At 35.9% G+C, this 23,292-nt stretch overlaps 1 protein-coding gene across 2 annotated transcripts in view; it reads right to left on the reverse strand.

Moving 5' to 3' along the window:
* Positions 1-2,298: 2,298 nt before the first annotated feature.
* Positions 2,299-23,292, reverse strand: part of LOC136034976 (uncharacterized) — a 51,396-nt gene continuing 30,402 nt past the window's right edge. For both annotated transcript variants that reach the window (XM_065716540.1, XM_065716539.1), the window contains 2 exons: positions 20,240-20,466; positions 2,299-4,959 (listed from right to left, as the gene is read on the reverse strand). In XM_065716540.1, the coding sequence (XP_065572612.1) occupies positions 4,611-4,959; positions 20,240-20,466 (576 nt within the window). In that variant the 3' untranslated portion in view covers positions 2,299-4,610. The remainder of the gene's footprint in view (positions 4,960-20,239; positions 20,467-23,292) is intronic.

Consider the following 23,292-nt stretch of genomic DNA (forward strand, 5'->3'; position numbering starts at 1 on the left):
GGTTGTCTTTAAACGTGTTGAATTTCATAGATTAAAAATCAAGGAGGCACACTCGTGCCTCTATAAAGAGGCGACACACGACAATGTTAAGCGATCTTCGGTTCCAGTGGTCGCAGACGGATGGGGAGGGATGCATTTCGTAGCTCGAGCTCCAACTAAGAAACCTGCAAAATTTCATCCCCCTCCAACTTTTTCTTCATGGGGAAAATCTGGCCGAAAGTTTCGACCTGTCAACCCAAGCCCCCCTTTAACGTTGTCCGATCGGGCTGAAATTCACAAGTTAAGGTCCCCTAGGGCCCAGGAGCTTATCCGCGAAATTTCAGCTTGATCCGATAACTCCTTCCCTGTTTTCCAGAAACCACGCATAGCCACTTAAAATTCATTTACTTTCTTTTTCGCCACGCCTACAGGTCACATCCGACATCGGATCTGGGTGTACGAAGACTCATTCGATGCGGAATTCTCCGAGTAAGTGCCCATGAAAGTTTCGTAGGAAAATCTTAACCCCCCGAAAGTTTCGACCCTCCAACCCCCCACCCCTTTTAACGTTGTCCGATCGGGCTGAAATTCACAAGTTAAGGTCCCCTACGGCCCAGGAGCTTATCCGCGAAATTTCAGCTTGATCCGATAACTCCTTCCCTGTTTTCCAGAAACCACCCATTAGCTATTTAAATTAACGGATTTCTCTCCATAAGAGCCCATGTTAATTTGAAATTTTTAAAAGCTATTGAGAAGTTATATTTACACACATGCAAGTTATTAGCTCAGTTGGTAGAGCGTGAGACTTTTAATCCTCTGGTCAAGGGTTCAAGTCCCTTACGGGCGATTTTTTTTCACAACATCAAAAAAATTTTGATAACACCTGGACAGCTTATCATTTGAGAGATAACAGAATATTAGCTTCTTATGAGCAAAAGAAACATTTCGGTCATTTTATCTATTTTTTTTTCTATTTTATACAATGATTTAAAAGCGGGGGTGGGTTCCTCTCCTAATTCCTGTACGAGGAGTACAGGAACTATTAAATTACATCCACCATGGATTGTAGAAAAACGTACAGAATTAATATGAAAAAAAATTAAACCTGTACAAAAGAGTCTTTAAAAGCGGGGGGTTTGCCTCTCCTAATAGTCTTCTTATAGTCCTAATAGTCTAATAGTCCCATGTTAATTTTTGAAATTCTTAAAAGTTACGAATATCAACATTCAAGTACATCAAAATAATCAGCTCGGCACGGCGAGAATGACTGCAAGCATCATAAAAATCCAGCTCCATTCCAGAAAAATTTTTGATAACACCTGGACAGCTTATCATTTGAGAGATAACAGAATATTAGCTTCTTATGAGCAAAAGAAACATTTCGGTCATTCTATCTATTTTTTTTCTATTTTATACAATGATTTAAAAGCGGGGGGGGCGGCAGCCACCCAAGTTCCTCTCCTAATTCCTGTACGAGGAGTACAGGAATTATTAAATTACATCCACCATGGATTGTAGAAAAACGTACAGAAATAATATGAAAAAAACTTCGTTTTCTTAAAGAGTTAAAGAGGCTGCGTCCCAAAGTCGAACCTTAAAACGTACAGGAATTAGAAGAGGCAGTTGGGGGGCTGCCGCCCCCCAAACCCCAAGCTTTTAAAGACTCTTTTGTACAGGTTTTTTGTTTTTTTGCTAACCCCCAGCTCTTGGCTTCGGAAAGGCCCTCTTTTAATTAACAAAAAATTGAAATGAATGAATAATGGAATAACTTCGAAAAATGTTAAACACAAGAGGACAGGAGAACCATTGCGCCGAAACTAGTAATTAGTAACAATGAAGTCCCCCCCCCCCCCAAAAAAAACCTGTACAAAAGAGTCTTTAAAAGCTGGGGGTTTGGGGGGCGGCAGCCCCCCAACTGCCTCTTCTAATTCCTGTACGTTTTAAGGTTCGACTTTGGGACGCAGCCTCTTTAACTCTTTAAGAAAACGAAGTTTTTTTCATATTATCACAATAAAGAACTGGTACTTTTCATGTGGATATTGTCATTACCCCCCCCCCCCCAACCTTCATTGTTTCGATTACTATTATCCCATATTTCTCCTTGCTTACAGGTCGTTACTTTCTGTTTGACGAACAAAAATTTAAGTGAAAAAAGAATATTTTTGGTAAAACTTTTAAAACTTTGGAATATTGAGTCCCACATGTAAACCCTGGCGCATTCAAACTTTTTTCTTCTTTTTTTTGATTAAAATGGAATTTGACTAAAATAAGCACCTTATAGCAACATATTTGACATCCAGCATTTCTTGCATACGGAACAGAAGAAAAATATGGAAAAGATGGAAATTTAATTTGTTTTTATTGAAATGAAAATAAGGAAACATTAAAAAATCTATGTATTTATATCTCAGAGTACCATCATAATGTCTTAAAGTAAAAAAGAAGAGTTAGCCCATAATTTAAATTTTTCTTTAAAAAACACTATCCGTAATTAAAGCATAATGATTGAATTAATGAATTTACACTCTTAACTGATATAACGAAGCATTTACAATCCCTCAACCTAGAATTAAAAGCAAAAGGTAACGTTGTCACAGAATTTATTGGAACGATCTTAAGTTTTATTAAACGCAATTAATTTTTAAACGCAATTCAGCTATAAAACTAGTCAACCTCTTTCCTCATCTGAACAACATACTATCTAATATTGATGAGAAAAATTTAAGTCCAACAACAAATGAAATCAGAAGAATTATTCAATGACTTTTACTTGTGACTGGATGATTTGAATATTTTTTTACATTTCTCTATGTATTCTTGTGAATCAATAGAAATTGACGATATTAAGGAAAATTATTGATTCCACAAATTCTATTCCTGGATAAACTGGCACAGGATACATGAGTTATTGGAACATCAAGAAGATCACAGTCTTAAAATGAATCTTATGTTAATACAACCTGCAAAAGATGTCAGGAAACTGGTGCAACATCTAAAGTCCCAGGGTTATAAAAAGCTACTTAAAGATCTTTTTCCCAATTGGGCTTAAAGTGGCGGTTACAACTCACAAATTTGGATTTAACGGAATTAATAAGCACCAAGCAAACAAACTTTAAAATAAATTCTGGAAAATTCATGGCAAATTACAAACGCATGTGCCATTTACCAGGATAATTTTTAATAAATGTATGTGTTTTTATGAAGACGTTCTCAACAAAACAATTTCTAAATTGCCTAGTCAGAAGAACACACTTATTGAAATTCATGAGAAAAAGTTAAGTGAATATAAAATTGAATTAGAAAAATCATTATATGACTTTTTCTTGTGATAGGATTATTTCAATAGTTTTCAAAATTCTCTACACTTTCCTGTAAATGTATTCGTTTTGACTATTGATTCCTCAAAGATAGATTATCGATTACTCAAAGTCGACTCTTGGATGAAAGTGCTGCAGGATGCAGAAAATGATGCAGTGCAAGATTCAGTGCAAGTAAGCGATTCTTGGATGCAGTGCTGCAGAAAGTGACCTAGAACTATTGAACTACAAGATGACCACAGTCTTAAAATGAATCACACGTCAACACAATCTGATAATGATGTCTGGGAGCAAGTGACACGACCAAAATATCCAAATTAATTAAAAGCTGCTTGGAGATCAGTATCCATATTGGGCACAACATATATTTAGCAGTCACATTTTTTCAACAATGAAGTTCGGAAAGTCAAAGCAGCCTTCATAAATTAAATAAAAATTTAGTACATTAGTAAGTATAGACCGTATTAGTAAGCTTACGAACTATAGACCCAATTCAAAAAATTCACGGCTAGTTTCAAACACACATGCCATCTACCAGTGAAAAATAGCTGTCAAATAACAAAGTCTAAATATTTGTATGAATATCTTTTGGAAGACATAATCAATCTAATAAAAATCCATAATAAACTGACAATAAAACTATAAATCATGCCTTAAACCTCAACTCTTATTGGTCAATCGTAAATTTCGTGCACTGAATATACTCCAGCATGAGAAATTACGAAAGGAAAGCGTAATTAGCGCTATAGTCCTTAGTAATTTTTATTTTATTCAATAAGTGAAAACCTGAAAGTGAATTTGACCCTGGATGTGACCCTGGACATAACAGAGAAAGAAAATTCCCAGAAATGAATATTTTCAAGATAGAGAAGTAAAATCAAAACAGGCTAAAACAGGATGCTTAATGGTCACAAGATGTAATACAATCAGAAAAAATAGGAAATAAAATAAAACAGATTTAATGGATAAATAATAGGTTTTAGTGGAGGCTAAACTCCTACTGAGAATACCAAATTTTTAGAAAAAGGAGGTTTTGAAGATAGTGCAGTAAAACCAAACTACACAAAAAGTGGCGTATTTATTAGAAGAAGTAAACCAGAAGATAAATGGAATGAGAGTAAATAAATAAAGCTAAGGAATAAGAAAAGTTATTTTTGAGGTTGGGAGCCTAATTGTGTCTATTCTTTCAGAATAATGACAATTTTCAGATTTGGAGATTTTTCAATATAATTGTGGAAATAAATATTTGTAATTACAAAAATTACAAAGAGAGCAATTATTCACAAGAAAAAAAAAACAACATTTGCAAACTGGTTAAGGTGGTTTGCCACTTTTAAATTGGTGCTTTAAATGACGATTTCTGGGAAATTTTTTCTTAGGAGGGCCCATACGAAAAGGCACATCTACTTTCTTTTCTAAGACGTCTTCTTTTTTACTTTCTTCATTGGCGCTAGATGTTGTTTTTCTGGCAAAAGGCTCGTATCCAAAAGTCATACAAACTTCACCACAGCACAACTCCTCAAGACACATGGGGCAAGATTTAACTTTGAATTCGGATGTTACCAAACGTCGTGTGAGCTGACGTGGAGCATTTCCCATTGGCTTAGAGATTTTGGATTCGTGCAGTTTAAGGCTAAGATTCTGCTTCGCTAGTTCTATCAGTCTGTAAAATTGAATAAAAATAAATACTTAACTTAACTGACATCATTTTTTAAATTCTTTTTTCATAAATTAGCATGGCATTTAATTGACTTCAAAAGATGCATCCACAACGATAATGAAAAGGGAATCAGTTTTTATTATTTTCTTTATATTTTAAGCAAACTAATAGTGCCTGGTGAAGGTTTAATTTAAAAGAATGCAATTCCCAATTCGATTAGCAACTAAAAATAGAAAAAACTGAAAAAAAATAAAAGAGGAAAAAGGAGAAAAAAATAGAAAAAAAACAGCTCAATGGCAATCATTTAAAAGAAACTAAAAAAACATGTTAATACAGATTGTATTATTGAATACTTGATTAACATAGAGTGGTAGAGAAAATGGAAAAGAACTATCTATATTCACAGGTGGGACACAGGGACACAATGGCGCGTAACTAATACGGCACGTAACGAATTACGCGCACGGGGGGCTTGGGGGGGGGGGCGAAGCGCCCCCTCCAACTAGGTGTTGGCACGAACCGCCACACCAACAGCTAGTCTATATATATAAAACTAAGTTTTATATATGTTTGAAGACTGACGTCATTATAAGGATTGAGTATTATGACGTCATGTATGTATTTTGTGTGTTTCTTTATGACTTCATTATAAGTTGACGTCATTATGAGTATATAAGGCTTTGTATATTACGTCATTATAGGTATATAAGGGTTGCGATTAAAAGAGAATATTTAGTATAAATCCTACAATGGCAGAAGAAACAGCCGAGGAACCAAATCGTGCGAGAAATTTTAGTATAAATCCTACAGTTGCAGAAGAAACAGCCGAGGAAGCTGCTCAAAGAGTTAATGCCAAAAGTATTAAGGCTAAAAGAAAAAGTAAGAACAATGAGCATGCCGAGGAATCACAAGAAAAACGTTAAAACAGGCTTGCGTCTCAAAGAGAAATTGCCAAAAAAAATTATGCCGAGGAATCACAAGAACAACGTGAAAACAGGCTCGAGGCTCAAAGAGATAATACCAAAAGAAAGAATGCCGAGGAATCACAAGAACAACGTGAAAACAGACTTGAGGCTCAAAGAGATAATGCCAAAAGAAAGCGTGCCGAGGAATTACAAGAGCAGCGTGAAATTTATCGCCTGGCATTCAGGTACAGCCCAGTCGATGATTATAGCTTGAGTAGATGTGTTCAAATCGGGACTATGTTTAAAATTTGTCTCTATTGCAAGGCTTTGAAATTTAATGGTGAAACAATGGGAATATGTTGTGCCTCAGGAAAAGTAAAACTTCCTCAACTGGCTGCACCACCAGAACCAATGAAGACTTTGCTTACTGGAACTACGTCAGAATTTAAGCGTTTTTTTTATCAAACATCAGAAAATATCACTCATGTCACCAAATGACGTCGTTTAGTGCCCAAATCGAAAATCAAGATCAATTTATGCCTACTTTCAAAGTAAAAGAGCAAATTTATCATAGAGCAGGGTCCCTTCTACCATTCTCAGGTGAGAATAATAAATTTTTACATCAGTGATGGCATTTCTGAATTGAATGCACGTTGCTAAATTTCTCCCGACGTTGAAAGGACTATCGTTTCGCAATTGCAACATCTTTTCCGCGAAAATAATGATTTAGTGCGCCTGTTCAAAACAGAAATCGATTTGATGCCTACTGATACGCATAAAATTGTTATTTCCGCTGATAAAACGCCTACTGGCGAACATGTGCGGAGATACAATGCTACAACTATCAACTATCACTTTAATAATAAATTGATAGATCCATCCACTTATAAACAAACGGATAAGAAATACAGCGCAATAAATTATTATTCCTATAGACTAATGATTCGTCACAATGAAGAAAATTATATTTTAAAATGCCGTCAATTGTTTTACCAATACATCGTTGATATGTATGCAAAGATTGAATCAAAACGTTTGCTATTTATCCGTCTGAATCAGACCAAGCTCCGCTCTGAACAATACATTCATTTACGAGATGAAGTTGTAAATGACGTTGTAATACCACTAACCTTGGAAGATTAACGATTTTACCTTCGTCATGTGGTGGCAGTCCCCGTCATATGCATGAATATGCTCAAGATGCTATTGCGTATGCTCTTCTCTATGGTCGTCCAGATTTATTTGTTACATTTACATGTAATCAATCTTGGGACGAGATACAGCAGCTTTTACTTCAAGGACGATCGGCGGTTCATAGACAAGACATTACGGCCCGTGTCTTCCGGCAAAAGTTGAAATCACTGATAAACTACATAGTAAAACTTAAAGTGTTTAGGTCAGTGCGATGCTGGATGTACTCAGTGGAATAGCAAAAACGAGAATTGCCCCAAGCACATATTTTAATCTGGCTACATGATAAAATTACTTCTAGTGAAATTGACGATGTGATTTCCGCTGGAATACCTGATGAAAATGATGATAATGGCTTATATGATATTGTGGTAAGAAATATGATACATGGACCTTGCGTTGCACTGAATGAAAAATCACCATGCATGGCCAAAGGAAGGTGCACAAAGCAATATCCTCGACTTTTAGTACCCAACACAATTACCAGCAATGATGGTTACCCACTATATAGAAGAAGATCTACTGAAGATGGCGGTAAAACAGCAATAATAAAGAAGCATAACGGTACCACCATCGAAGTAGATAACCAGTGGGCTGTTCCATATTCACCTTTATTATCAAAAACATTTAATGCATACATAAACGTTGAATACTGTAAAGACAATAAAAATACATATGTTAATACGTCAGCAAAAGCAGTCTTTTGCCTTTGCTGACATGTCAGTTTTTGGCTTGCAGTCCGAAATCAGTGATATCGATGAAATCGTACAATTTGAGGCTAGAAGATATATATGCAGTAATGAAGCTGTTTGGCGAATTCTTTCATTTTCAATACATGAACGAAGTCCAGCTGTTGTTCACTTAGCGGTACATTTACAGAATGGACAACGTGTTTATTTTTCGGAATCCAACGTGCAACAAAGAGCCCTGAATCCACCGGATACAACGTTAACTGCTTTTGTTTCATTATGTCAAAATGATTCTTTTACAAAAAAACTGATGTATACTGAAGTGCCTTTGTATTACACGTGAAATGCTAAAAAGAAATCATTTGAACGTTGAAAATAGGGTAAGTCAGTCGACGGCCAAATACATATGTAATACGTCAACAAAGGCAGCGAATTTTGGTGAATGTACCCGGTCGGACGTCCTTTGAGTATTTGAGAACTGTAAACAGTACTATACATGGTGCGCGTGAGGGGGGATTGGGGGTAGGGGCGCGGAGCGTACCCACCAACTAGGTGTTGGTATGGTGCGAAGTGCCACACCAACAGCTAGTATTAGTATACTTTTATCAAGCGATTACAACAATTCAAAAATCTTAAAAAAGAAAACCAAAAGTTTAAAGCTTAGTAGATATCGTTGTTAAAAACTGAATTTGCATTAGTACTCAAATATCTTTGAAAAGAGAACAGTGGGAAGAGACAGCAAATTGCCTCAAATTGTCTGCGGTTAGAAGACAAGCTTCAATGAGAAGAATCCGTATATAGAGGCCTGCCACATGGTGAGTGCCAGGGACCGGCAGCGAAGCCACCAGGCTCCTGGTATTGTATATCTATATATATAAAAATAAGTTGTATGTTTGTTTGTTTGTACGCATATGTATATGTATATGACGTCATTATAAGTATATAAGGGGGCGATTCAAAGAGAAATTTCAGTATAAATCCTACAATGGCAGAAGAAACAGCCGAGGAAGCTGCTCAAAGAGTTAATACAAAGAGAAATTTTGGTATAAATCCTAAATGGCAGAAGAAACAGCCGAGGAAGTTGCTCAAAGAGTTAATGCCAAAAGGCTTGCGGCTAATAGAGAAAGTAAGAAAAGAAAGCGTGTGGAAGAATCTCAAGAACAACGTGTAAACAGGCTCGTAGCTCAAAGAGAAATTACCAAAAAAAAAATCGTGACGAGGAATCACAAGAACAACGTGAAAACAGGCTTGAGGCTCAAAGAGAAATTACCGAAAAAATTATGAGAAGGTTATAGTCGAAGGTTATAGCTTGAGTAGATGTGCTCAAATGGGGACTATGTCTAAAATTTGTCCCCATTGCAAAGCCTTGAAATTTAATGATGATACAATGGGAATGGGTTTGCGCCTCAGGAATAGTTAAACTTCCTTAACTGGCTGCAACACCAGAGCCATTGAAGACTTTATGACGTTACAGACCGGGAAACCGGGACACAAGGAATATACATGACAACCGGGACACTCAAAACGAAGTTACATACCGGGACACTGGGACACAAATGGCGACCGGGACACAGGGAATATAAATGACGACCCGGACACTCAAAGAGAAATTACAGACCGAGACACCGGGACACAGGAAACACAAATGAAGACGAGGACACAGGGATACAACCACAACGGGGACGCCGGAAGGGCACAGGGGGGATATATAAATGACGACGGGGGCACAGAGACTATCTATTAGCAATCACCATCAACACAGCTCAAGGGCAATCATTAGAAAAAGCTGTATAGATCTGAAAACGGATTGTTTTCCCATTTACGATTATATGCTGCATTTTCAAGAGTCGGTAAACCTGACAGTCTATCTATATGCACAGACAATGGGACAACGAAGAATGTTATGTATTCGCTAGTTTTACGTAGTTAAAAAACATATATATATATATATATATATATATATATATATATATATATATATATATATATATATATATATATATATATATATATATACTAGCTGTTGGGGTGGCGCTTCGCGCCACCCCAACACCTAGTTGGTGGGGCGCTTCGTGCCCCCCCAAGCCCCCCCCGCGCGCGTAAGTCGTTACGCGCCATATTAGTTACGCGCCATTGTAGTTGTGTCCATGTGTCCCACCTGTGAATATAGATAGATTTATATATGTGTTTCAAACTACGTAAAAATTGCGAATATACAACATTTTTGGCTTTCCCACTACTGGGAGCTTTCCGTTTCCAATTGCCAGCAATTGATCTGAAAATGTTTGACCAGAGTCATCGTTTTGCAATCGGACACGCATATTTGTAGTTAATTTTAATATTTTTACATGTGCCCATAAATTAGAATTTTTCAGGCAAGCATTCATTTCGTCTGCAGGAGTTAAACTACGTAAAAATTGCGAATATACAACATTCTTGGCTTTCCCATTGTCTGTGCATATACAAAGCCGTATGTACTAATAATGACGTCATATACAAACGCTCTTTTTACAAACAAACAAACATGCATACACACAACTCGTTTTTATATAGATAGATAGATAGATAGATACAATACAAATTAACTGCGTAAAACTTGCGAATATACAACATTTTTCGCTGTCCAATTGTCGCTGCATATAAATAGATTGTCAGGTTTACCGACCCTCGAACATGCAACGCACAATTGTCCACGGGAAAAAAAATCAGTATTAAGATCTATACCACATTTTTCTAATGATTGACCTTGAGCTTTGTTAATGGTGATTGCAAATGCTAATCGAATTGGGAATTGCAATCTTTTAAATTGAAAAGGCAGATCCGTTGGAATCATGGGAATGCGAGGAATAAGAACAGCCTCACCCTCAAAAGGCCCTGTCAAGATTGTGGCCTCTATTAGGTTTTCCATTGTTTTTTTTTACGGCAAGTCGCGTGCCATTGCAAAGCTTTGGTGGGTTGATATTTCTTAAAAGTATTATTGGTACGCCTATTTTTAGTTGTAGCACGTGTGGTGGAAACCCTGAAAGATCTATGGAATTTAAAAATTCAGATGGATAATTAACCGCTTCATTTGGTTCCAAAACTGTGTCGACTGACTTGTAAAGGATTGCCTGGTCTCGAATCTTGGTCAAAACAATATTGTTGATTTCGTGGACGTCTATATTTTTGGGTGCGAGAATCGCTCTTTCACTTAGCCATTTATTATTTTTATAATTTTTTAGAATATTCGGAAATACTTTTTCAATCAATTCATTTTTGGACGTCACTAAATTACAGAAATCAGCAGGTAGTTGTATACGTCCTGAAATTGAGTCTATCGTATCATAAATGACTTTTTGTTCCGACGTTAACTTGGAAATGTTATTTTGTACATACGACAATAGATCATTCGTACTGTAACTTTTTTCACGATCCAATTCTACACATGTCGAAACAGCAGCGATACGGTTAGGTGAAGGCATTCCCAAATCCTGAAGAGGTTTGTTTGCCATACGTACGCACAAATCTTCTACAATAACTAAAGTGTATTTATAAATTTCTGATGTAAAATCAAAAGTCATATCTGACGTCTCTAACTGTTTTCGATGGAGTATATCTTCGGACATTTTTGACTTATATTTTCCCCATAACTCTGTAGGAGCTGATGGAGAGCAAGTTGTTAAAATGTTGCCAAACAATGCACGAATTTGACTTGGGGTTGACGTTTCGCACTAATGGGGAATATGGAACAACCCACTGGTTATCTACTTCGATGGTGGTACCGTTGCCATTGTAGGTTCTTTAGTCATTTTACAATTAGAAATTTCTCTTTCAACGATATTCTTACAATTAAAAATTTGTCTTTGAACGATATTCTTAAATACCTGTGTCCTGGTCGTCATTTATATTCCCTGTGTCCCGGTCGTCATTTGTGTCCCGGTATCCCAGTCTGTAATTTCTCTTTGAGTGTCCCGGTCGTTATTTATATTCCCTCTGTCCCGGTCGTCATTTGTGTCCCGGTCTGTAATTTCTCTTTGAGTGTTTTTTCTTTTTAGTATTTTTTAGTTTTTTACATTTTTTCTTTTTTCAGTTTTCTTTTTCTTCTTTATTTTTCAGCTTCACTATGTAGTACATATCGCCGAACCTTTGTTTTTTAAACTTAAATCTGGTAGGCATTGATGACCTTATCCAAGTCAAAATCCCAAACCCAGTCATCATCGCTATCATTTTCAGTTTTGATATGTTTTGACTCTCGCTGTCCAGGTGGATCTTCATCTAACTGCGCGGTTTTGCGTTCTTTAGCCTCAAGCCTGTTTCCTTGCTGTTCTTTTGACTCCTCGGCACGCTTTCTTTTCTGACTTTCTCAATCAGCAGCAAGTTTTTTGGCATAGACTCTTTGAGCATCTTCATCGGCTTTTGCCATTGTAAGTTCATCAGTCATTTTAAACTTAAACATTAATAGATTTCTACGTGAACATATATGTCTTAAATATCTTTAATGACGTCACCGTCATAGCAAAAATGACGACAACTAACTTCATGACGTCAGCCGACACAGAAACATGACGTCACCTGATCCACAGACAGACACACAGACAGACAACTTATTTTTATATATATAGACTAGCTGTTGGGGTGGCGCTTCGCGCCACCCCAACACCTAGTTGGTGGGGGCACTTCGCGCCCCCCCAAGCCCCCCCGCGCGCTTAAGTCGTTACGCGCCATATTAGTTACGCGCCATTGTAGTTGTGTCCCTATGTCCCACCTGTGAATATAGATAATATATATATATATATATATATATATATATATATATATATATATATATATATATATATATATATATATATATATATATATATGTTTTTAACTACGTAAAACTTGCGAATATACAACATTCTTTGCTGTCCCATTGTCTGTGCATATAAATAGATTGTCAGGTTTACCGACTCTTGAACATGCAACATATAATGGTCAATGGGAAAACAATCCGTATTCAGATCTATACCTCATGATTCTAATGATTGGCCTTGAGCTTTGTTGATGGTGATTGCTAATCGACCATTCCCTGAGTCGCCATCGTCATTTATATATCCCCCTTGTGCACCCCGGCGTCCCCTTTGTGGTTATGTCCCTGTGTCCCGGTCGTCATTTATATTACCTGTGTCCCGGTCGTCATTTGTGTCCCGGTGTCCCAGTCTCTGATTTCTCTTATGTCCCGGTGTCCCGGTCGTCATTTATATCCCCCTGTGCCCCCCGGCGTCCCCGTTGTAGTTGTGCCATTTATATTCCCTGTGTCCCGGTCGTCATCCCGGTATACATTCGTTTTTGAATTGGTATATGATGAAATAAATTTTTAATTTTTTCCCTTTTTTCCTTTTAGTTTTTTTTTTTATTGGTTTTGACCTTTTTTTAGGTTTTTTAGTTTTTTTCTTTTTTCTTTTTAGTTTTTTTTGAAGTTTTTATCTTTTTAGTTTTTTTATTTTTATTTATATTTTTTTAGTTTTCTTTTTCTCCTTTATTTTTCAGTTTTTTTCCTTTTTCCTTTTAGTTTTTTTTTCTTTTTAGTTCTTTTAGTTTTTACCTTTTTTAGTTTTTTTTTAGTTTTTTAGATGAAAATTTTTTTAGTTTTATTCCTTTTTTTCTTTTCAGTTTTTTATTGGTTTTTACCTTTTTTTTAGCTTTTTTGTTTTTTTTTTCGTTTTTTCTTTTTACTTTTTTTTAGTTTTTATCTTTTTTATTTTTTTTTATTTTTATCCTTAATTTTTTTTATTAGTTTTTAGTTTTTTTGTAGTTTTTGCCTTTTTTAGTTTTTTCAGTTTTTTTTTAGTTTTTAGATTTTTACCTTTTTTAGCCTAACCAGGATTTGAACCTGGGACCTTCATTCTCCGTTCTGGCACCCTCTCTCACCGAGTGACTACTCCAGCATGTTCATTTTGGTGTTTTAAATGGTATCTATAGAGTCTATGCCAAAAAACTTGATGCTGATAGAGAAAGTCAGAAAAGAAAGCGTGCCGAGGAACTATCAGCAGCAAGTTTTTTGGCATAGACTCTTTGAGCATCTTCATCAGTCATTGTAAGCTTAAACATTAATAGATTTCTACGTGAACATATGTCTTATATAACTTGAATGACGTCACCGTCAAAGCAAAAATGACTACAACTAATTTTATGACGTCAGCCGACACAGAAACATGACGTCACCTGACAACTAATTTCATGACGTCAGCCGACACAGAAACATGACGTCACCTGATCCACAGATCCACAGACAGACAACTTATTTTTATATATATAGATAGACTAGCTGTTGGGGTGGCGCTTCGCGCCACCCCAACACCTAGTTGGTGGGGCGCTTCGCGCCCCCCCAAGCCCCCCCGCACGCGTAAGTCGTTACGCGCCATATTAGTTATGCGCTATTGTAGTTGTGTCCCTGTGTCCCACCTGTGAATATAGATAGATTTATATATGTGTTTCAAACTACGCAAAAATTGCGAATAAACAACATTCTTGGCTTTCCCATTGTCTGTGCATATGCAAAGCCGTATGTACTAATAATGACGTCATATACAAACGCTCTTTTTACAAACAAACAAACATGCATCCACATAACTCGTTTTTATATAGATAGATACAATACAAATTAACTGCGTAAAACTTGCGAATAAACAACATTCTTCGCTGTCCAATTGTCGCTGCATATAAATACATTGTCAGGTTTACCGACCCTCGAACATGCAACGTACAATTGTCCATGGGAAAAACAATCAGGATTAAGATCTATACCACATTTTTCTAATGATTGACCTTGAGCTTTGTTAATGGTGATTGCAAATACTAATCGAATTGGGAATTGCAATCTTTTAAATTGAAAAAGCAGATCCGTTGGAATCATGGGAATGCGAGGAATAAGAACAGCCTCACCCTCATAAGGCCCTGTCAAGATTGTGGCCTCTATTAGGTTTTCCATTGTTTTTTTTTACGGCAAGTCGCGTGCCATTGCAAAGCTTTGGTGGGTTGATATTTCTTAAAAGTATTATTGGTACGCCTATTTTTAGTTGTAGCACGTGTGGTGGAAACCCTGAAGGATCTATGGAATTTAAAAATTCAGATGGATAATTAACCGCTTCATTTGGTTCCAAAACTGTGTCGACTGACTTGTAAAGGACTGCCTGGTCTCGAATGTTGTTCAAAACAATATTGTTGATTTCGTGGACGTCTATATTTTTGGGTGCGAGAATCGCTCTTTCACTTAGCCATTTATTATTTTTATAATTTTTTAGAATATTCGGAAATACTTTTTCAATCAATTCATTTTTGGACGTCACTAAATTACAGAAATCAGCAGGTAGTTGTATACGTCCTGAAATTGAGTCTACTGTTTGACCAGAGTCATCGTTTTGCAATCGGACACGCATATTTGTAGTTAATTTTAATATTTTTACGTGTGCCTATAAATTCGAATTTTTTAGGCAAGCATTCATTTCGTCTGCAGGAGTTAAACTACGTAAAAATTGCGAATATACAACATTCTTGGCTTTCCCATTGTCTCTGCATATACAAAGCCGTATGTACTAATAATGACATCATATGCAAACGCTCTTTTTACAAACAAACATACATGCATACATACAACTCGTTTTTATATAGATAGATAGATAGATAGATAGATAAAATACAAATTAACTGCGTAAAACTTGCGAATATACAACATTCTTCGCTGTCCAATTGTCGCTGCATATAAATAGATTGTCAGGTTTACCGACCCTCGAACATGCAACGTACAATTGTCAATGGGAAAAACAATCAGTATTAAGATCTATACCACATTTTTCTAATGATTGACCTTGAGCTTTGTTAATGGTGATTGCAAATGCTAATCGAATTGGGAATTGCAATCTTTTAAATTGAAAAGGCAGATCCGTTGGAATCTTGGGAATGCGAGGAATAAGAACAGCCTCACCCTCAAAAGGCCCTGTCAAGATTGTGGCCTCTATTAGGTTTTCCATTGTTTTTTTTACGGCAGGTCGAGTGCCATAGCAAAGCTTTGGTGGGTTTATATTTCTTAAAAGTATTATTGGTAGGCCTATTTTTAGTTGTAGCACGTGTGGTGGAAACCCTGAGAATAATATCTCGAGGTAAAAACTGATCACCGACCATAACGATGGCCACTTCGTCGATAGTAGGAGCATTTTATCTACGCACATGTTGGCCAGGAGGCGTTTTGTCAGCGGAAATAACAATTTTATGCGTATAAGTAGGCATCAAATCGATTGCTGTTTTGAACAGACGCACTAAATTATTATTTTCGTGGAAAAGATGTTGTAATTGGGAAACGATTGTCCTTTCAATGTTGGGAGAAATTTCGCAACGTGCATTCAATTCAGAATTTCTATCACTGATGAAGTACAATTGTAAAAATTTATGATTCTCGCCTGAGAATGGTAGAAGAGACCCTGCTCTATGATAAATTTGCCCTTTTACTTTGAAAGTAGACATAAATTGATCTGGATTTTCAATTTGGGCTCCAAACGACGTCATTTGGGAACATGAGTTGTATTTTCTGATTCATTTATATTCCTTATGTCCCGGTGTCCCGGTCGTCATTTATATCCCCCTGTTTTATATCCCGCTTATTTTTCAGTTTTTTCCTTTTTTTAGTTTTTTTTTTTTACTTTTTTAGTTCTTTTAGTTTTTACGTTTTTTAGTTTTTTTTAGTTTTTTAGATGAATTTTTTTTTTAGTTTTTTATCTTTCTTTCTTTTTAGTTTTTATTGGTTTTTACCTTTTTTTAGCTTTTTATCTTTTTTATTTTTTTTATTTTTATTTTTAATTTGTTTTTAGTTTTTTTTGTAGTTTTTGCCTTTTTTTAGTTTTTTCAGTTTTTTTTTAGTTTTTAGTTTTTTACCTTTTTTAGCCTAACCAGGATTTGAACCTGGGACCTTCATTCTCCGTTCTGACACCCTCTCTCACCGAGTGACTACTCCAGCATGTTCATTTTGGTGTTTTAAATGGTATATTATTAACCAAATTAATGTGTTTTACAATATACTAAGCATCGTCATAACAAAAATGACGGCAACTAATTTCATGACGTCAGCCGAAACATGACGTCACCTGATCTACAGATCCACAGACCCACAGACAGACAGACAACTTATTTTTATATAGATAGATAGATAGATAGATAGATAGATAGATAGAAGATAGAGGATATATATAAATAAGTTGTCTGTGTGTTATGTCTATCGAGTTACGTCATGTCATCATGTCGTCATGAAGTTAGTTGTCGTCATGTTTGTTATGACGATGACGTCATTAAAAGTATTTAAGAAAATCGTTCAAAGACAAATTTTTAATTGTAAGAAGATCTGGAAAAATGTTTAATTGTAAAATGACTGAAGAACCTACAATGGCAACAGCCGAGGAAGCTGCTCAAAGAGTCTATGCCAAAAAACTTGCGGCTGATAGAGAAAGTAAGAAAAGAATGCGTGTCGAGGAATCACAAGAACAGCAAGAAAACAGGCTTGCGGCTGATAGAGGAAGTAAGAAAAGAAAGCGTGCCGAGGAATCACAAGAACAGCAAGAAAACAGGCTTGCGGCTAAAGAACGCAAAACCGCGCAGTTAGATGAAAATCCACCTGGACAGCGAGAGTCAAAACATATCAAAACTGAAAATGATAGCGATGATGATTGGGTTTAGGATTTTGACTTGGATAAGGTCATCAATGCCTACCAGATTTTAGTTAAAAAAACAAAGTTTCGGTGATATGTATTTCATAATGACGCTGAAAAATAAAGAAGAAAAAGAAAACTGGAAAAAGGTAAAAAACTAAAAAAAACTAAAAAGGAAAAACACTCAAAGAGAAGCGTCCCCACCAACTAGTGCAACTGGTGCGAAGCGTCCCCACCAACTAGGTTTTGGGGTGGCGCAAAGCGCCACCCCAACAGCTAGTATTATATATATATAAATAAGTTGTTTGTGTGTTGTGTGTTGAATGACGTCATACATGTTTGTCGACAGACGTCATTAAAAGGATTGAGCATTATGCCGTCATGAAGTTGTTTGTCGACTCACGTCATGTTTGTTATGACGTCAAAGGCTTTGTGTATGACGTCATTATAAGTATAATAAGAAGGCCTTTCAAAGATAAATTTTTAATATAGATTTTAAAATGGGATAAGAACCTACAATGGCAACAGCCGAGGAAGCTGCTCAAAGAGTATGCCAAAAGGCTTGCGGCTAATAGAGAAAGTATGAAAAGAAAGCGTGCCGAGGAATCACAACAACAGCGTGAAAACAGGCTTGCGGCTAATAGGGAAAGTATGAAAAGAAAGCGCGCCGAGGAATCACAACAACAGTGTGAGAACAGGCTTGCGGCTAATAGAGAAAGTATGAAAAGAAAGCGTGCCGAGGAATCACAAGAGCAACCTGAAAATTTTCGCCTGGCATTCAGGTACAGCCCAGTCGATGATTATAGCTTGAATAGATGTGTTCAAATCGGGACTGTGTCTAAAATCTGTCCCTATTGCAAGGCCTTGAAATTTAATGGTGAAACAATGGGAATGTGTTGCGCCTCAGGAAAACTTAAACTTCCTCAACAGGCTAAACCACAAGAGCCATTGAAGACTTTTCTTACTGGAACTACGTCAGAATCTAAGCGTTTTCTGTTAAACATCAGAAAATATAACTCATGTTTCCAAATGACGTCGTTTGGTGCCCAAATCGAAAATCAAGATCAATTTATGCCTACTTTCAAAGTAAAAGGGCAAATTTTTCATAGAGCAGGGTCCCTTCTACCATTCTCAGGCGAGAATCATAAATTTTTACAACTGTACTTCATTAGAGATAGAAATTCTGAATTGAATGCGCGTTATAAAATTTCTCCCGACGTTGAAAGGACTATCGTTTCCAAATTGCAACATCTTTTCCACGAAAATAATAATTTAGTGCGTTTGTTCAAAACAGCCATCGATTTGATGCCTACTGATACGTATAAAATTGTTATTTCCGCAGACAAAACGCCTACTGGCCAACATATGCGTAGATACAATGCTCCAACTATCGATGAAGTAAAAATCGTTATGGTCGGTGATCAGTTTTTACCTCGAAATATTATTCTTCATAAGCGAAACGCTCGGTTGGTAAGAATTGCTAAAACTCATCGATGCTACGATGCCCTACAATATCCTATCATTTTTTGGGATGGAGCCGACGGCTATCACTTTAATATTAAATTGATGAATCCAGCCACTAACAAAGAAATGAATAAGAAATGCAGTGCAATGCATTATTATTCCTATAGACTAATGATTCGGCAGGATGAAGACAGTTATATTTTCAAATGCCGTCAATTGTTTCACCAATACATCGTTGATATGTATGCAAAAATTGAATCAGAACGTTTGCTATTTATCCGTCTGAATCAGACCAAGCTCCGCTCTGAACAATACATTCATTTGCGAGATGCAGTTGTAAATGACGGTAATACCACAAACGTTGGAAGATTAACGATTTTACCGTCGTCACATGCTGGATTTTTTTCACATTTTATTTTTTGTATGGTAATTTACAACAGTAAAAACATGCGTAGCAATGTATAGCACTTGTAGCTGACCACAAAGGGTGTGAGATGGTCACGTTATACTGTTTTCGAGGCCTGAATATTTGCGATGAGACTGTGCGTGTGTGTTTGTGCATAGGCTTCGCTTGCTCAAGTCTTTACTGCTGGTGATCGCTTAGCAAGGAATAGTTATAATTTACGAACTTTTGACCTAAGAGAAATCAGTTCCATCCACATTTCTATTTTTTGTGCCAGTCCTGTCGGATCGGCACTTGTTACGCCTAAATGACTCACTTGCACAGATAAAGCTGTACCTTCGAAAATTAAATGAGCATAAGCCGCACCCTTAACAATAAGTGAGTGTCGTACTTATCGGTTATATAATAAACACTCGGTAAATGAAGTTCGATTAATGCTAATGAAATGAAACAAAATATGATGAATATATAGTACTTTAGACACAAAGTTGGGCCATATATTTGCACATTAGGGAGGAGGGGTAAAGCATAGCATATGCTAAATACGTAAACTAAGCATTTCTGTATTTAATACATGCTATGCTCTACCCCACCCCCTAATATATAGCCCATATTTGTTTGCATAAACCAAACCAAAATACAAACTAAATACTTAAATAAAATATAGCTACAATTTATTTTACAATCAAACAAAAGCTAATTGTGTGGTATAAAGAAGTTACTTGACCAGTTTCTTGTATCGTGCTCGTATCATTCGCGATCGAAATTGTATAATTTTTATTGTATAACCGATAAAAACCATGAGTGTAAGTCTAAAAAATAAATGTTAAATTCTAGGTGAGGTTGTTGGAATCAGCATGAAGACCTTGAATAGTTGAAAGAACTAATGTAACACCACTGCAGTAGTATTACATTTCATTACTGTTCTTGTGTGATGTAAATCAGATTATTACTCTACGACACACCATTATTACATACCTTGTGAAATATTCTTCCTCTGTTTTCGTCTTTGGCTTAGCATCTGTCAACATTTTCCAGGGTATATTTTTTGTTGCCAAATCAGGGATAGAAGCTTTCTGCATTGATGGTGGAATTGGATTTGAGTAAAGCCATGCCTTTTTGCGTGGATCATTATTCAACTTGAAACAGCTAGAATCTTCACATTCACTTATGGATATAGATTCTTTCACTTCGTGGACTCTAACCTAGGTACATGTGAGATTAGACTTTAAAATACATTAGGCTATCTAACTAATTTTTTGAAAGTCATGTGTCCTAATTTTTTCAGATTTTTAAACTTGGAACTGCGTATTTACTTTTCTAGAAAACACGTTTTTTTTGGTATATTTGTCAAATTTATCTATAAGATTTGACCTAATATTCATCATCCAATGTATCTTTGATAGTAGCCATAGGAATTCAGATTAAGCCCCTCATTATCAAAGACTCCATCAGGCTTGAACATTCCGCATCACCTCATGCAGAAACCACCACGATAACAAATCAGATAGTTCATGGTAATGAACTGCAAGTAAGGAGCGACCCGGCTAAATATTAGCCTAAACTGTAAAAAACCAAATTTTAAATTTTATGCTGATTTCAACTATATAAGTTTCATTGAGTTTAGTCTTTCGCATTTTTGGCCACGAATACGTGCTTAATCGTTTTTTCGTTGTTTTTTTCCACAAGGGGATCGAAATGACCCAGTGGCTTTAGAATATAGTAACATGGCTCATGAACGAAAATATAAATTTCTAGTGCCCTTTTTAAGTGAATAAAAATGGAGGACAACTAAGCTCCCTCCTCCACCCCCTTCCCCAAAATCGTCTGATTTAAAATTTTAAGATTGCCATTTTGTTCATCATAGTTGAAAGGCTCAGTTACTGTTCCTTTGGATATAATATGACACCCCCGCAGCCAAGGGGAAAGGTCTTTAAGTTATAAAGTTGTTCATTGTTTTTTTTACGGGGGAACTTTTCTTAGGGAGGGAAGTTTCCAGGGGTGAACTTGTCAGAGGAAATTATACACTGAGAAATTTCCCAGAATTCCTGTACAAATTTTCTTTATATTTCTTGATTTCTCTTTTCTGTCTCAATTTTACGTGTGGAGTTGCTAAGGATAATTGTCCTGGGTAAACTTTCACCATGAGTGAATTATCTATAGGATATATCCGTGGAGAGGGTATATCTCCGCAGAGGTGGGGCCAGATTTACTGGGATTATTTAAAAAAACGATTAGTAATTAAATAAAAAAATAAGTTTTTCAACTGAAAGTAAGGAGGAACATTAAAACTTAAAACGAACAGAAATTATTAAATATATGAAGGGGGTTGACTCTTCTCAACACCTCGCTCTTTGCGCTAAAGTTTGAATTTTATCCCAATTCTTTAAGAAAGACTCCTGAAACAAAAAGGCGGTTTAATTGGAACTATAAGAATCTTTTTTCAAGAGAACTGAAAAATTTTAGGTTAAAGAGTGAGTTGTTGAGGAGGAGGTAAAGCCTTCCTGTTCGTTTTAAATTTTAATATTGCTCCTTACTTCTAGTCGAACAACTTTTTTTTTATTTAATAAGCAACAGGAGCCAGCACAGACCTACAGTTTACCAAGAAATAAATCTTTCAAGTTGATCGTGCAAAAGTGAACATAAATCATCTTTTTTTTTTGTTTACTACAGTGTTTCAGTATATTTGTTTTACCATTTTTGTTATTGCCCAACCTTATATTTTATTTCTGTGGGGTCGAAAAGACCTAGAAAACATGTGAACCCAAACATGTGAGCGACTTAATGAGAATCAACCTTGACAGCAAGAATCAAGATTGTCAAAATTGAAAATAATAGCGATCATGATTGGATTTGTGATTTTCACATGAACAAACTCATCAATGTCTACCATAACTTAGTTAAAAAAAAAATTCGCTAATATTTATTTCATAATGACGAAATAGAAGCCCAGGTAAAACGTACCAATCAAATTCAAAATGATAGCGATGATTATTTGGTTTTGGATTATGCCATGAATAAGGTCAGGTGAAATGAATTAAACACATGGAAAATGATAGCAAAGATTGTTAGGTTTTGGATCTGGACACGGATAAGGTCATCAATGCCAACCGTACCTTTGAAAATAAAAAACCTGGACTAGATAAATCGTCAGAAGAAAAGATTTTTGTCCCACCACCTGAACAATTAAAGAAACAAAAGTTCGGCTATATGTCTTTCATAATGACAAAAGACAAACTGAGCCAAAAGAAGAAGTTTTTGTCCCACTACTTGAACAATTAAAAGAAACAAAGGTTCGGTTATTTCATAACTTTTTTTAATGTCTTCATAATTTCGTCTTTCATAATGCCAAGAGACAAGCCGAGGCAAAAGAAGCAGTTTCGTCCCACCACCTGAACAATTAAAAGAAACAAAGGTTTAGCGATATGTCTTTCATAATGACAAAAGTTAAGCCGAGGCAAAAGTTAAAGGTCCAAAAACAAACGTAATTTTACAAAGGCACTACTTCTAATGAAAGGTCTGTTTGGACATCATGATATCAACAAAAGGCTAAACTTTTCTGCCTTTAGAAGATAGGCGACAGTGAGAATCCATATATAGAAGCCCGCTGCGTGCCAAATGCGATCCCAGCACTATATATATATACATACATATATATATATATATATATATATATATATATATATATATATATATATATATATATATATATATATATATATATATATATATACTAAACTGCCAATCCACTTTTATTTTGTGTTTCACCAATCTTGGTTGTGATAGTAATTTTTCATTTTTGATATTATGGTAAATAAAAAATATGCAGCTCGAAACATGGATTGTTTTCTGTACAGTGCAAACTATTTTCCGGTCTTTAGAATGCGCGGGGGATGTCAGCACTCCTCCTCCTAGTTTCAGCTCTTTTTTTGATTAGGTTATTTATTATAACTTCTGTTTGTTTTAGGTTGCATTTATTTGTTGGCGATGATTTATGGTAGTTTCACATGCTATTTTTGTAAAACTTTTTT

This window comes from Artemia franciscana, chromosome 13, assembly GCF_032884065.1.
Source record: "Artemia franciscana chromosome 13, ASM3288406v1, whole genome shotgun sequence".
In the NCBI taxonomy this organism is placed as follows: domain Eukaryota; kingdom Metazoa; phylum Arthropoda; class Branchiopoda; order Anostraca; family Artemiidae; genus Artemia; species Artemia franciscana.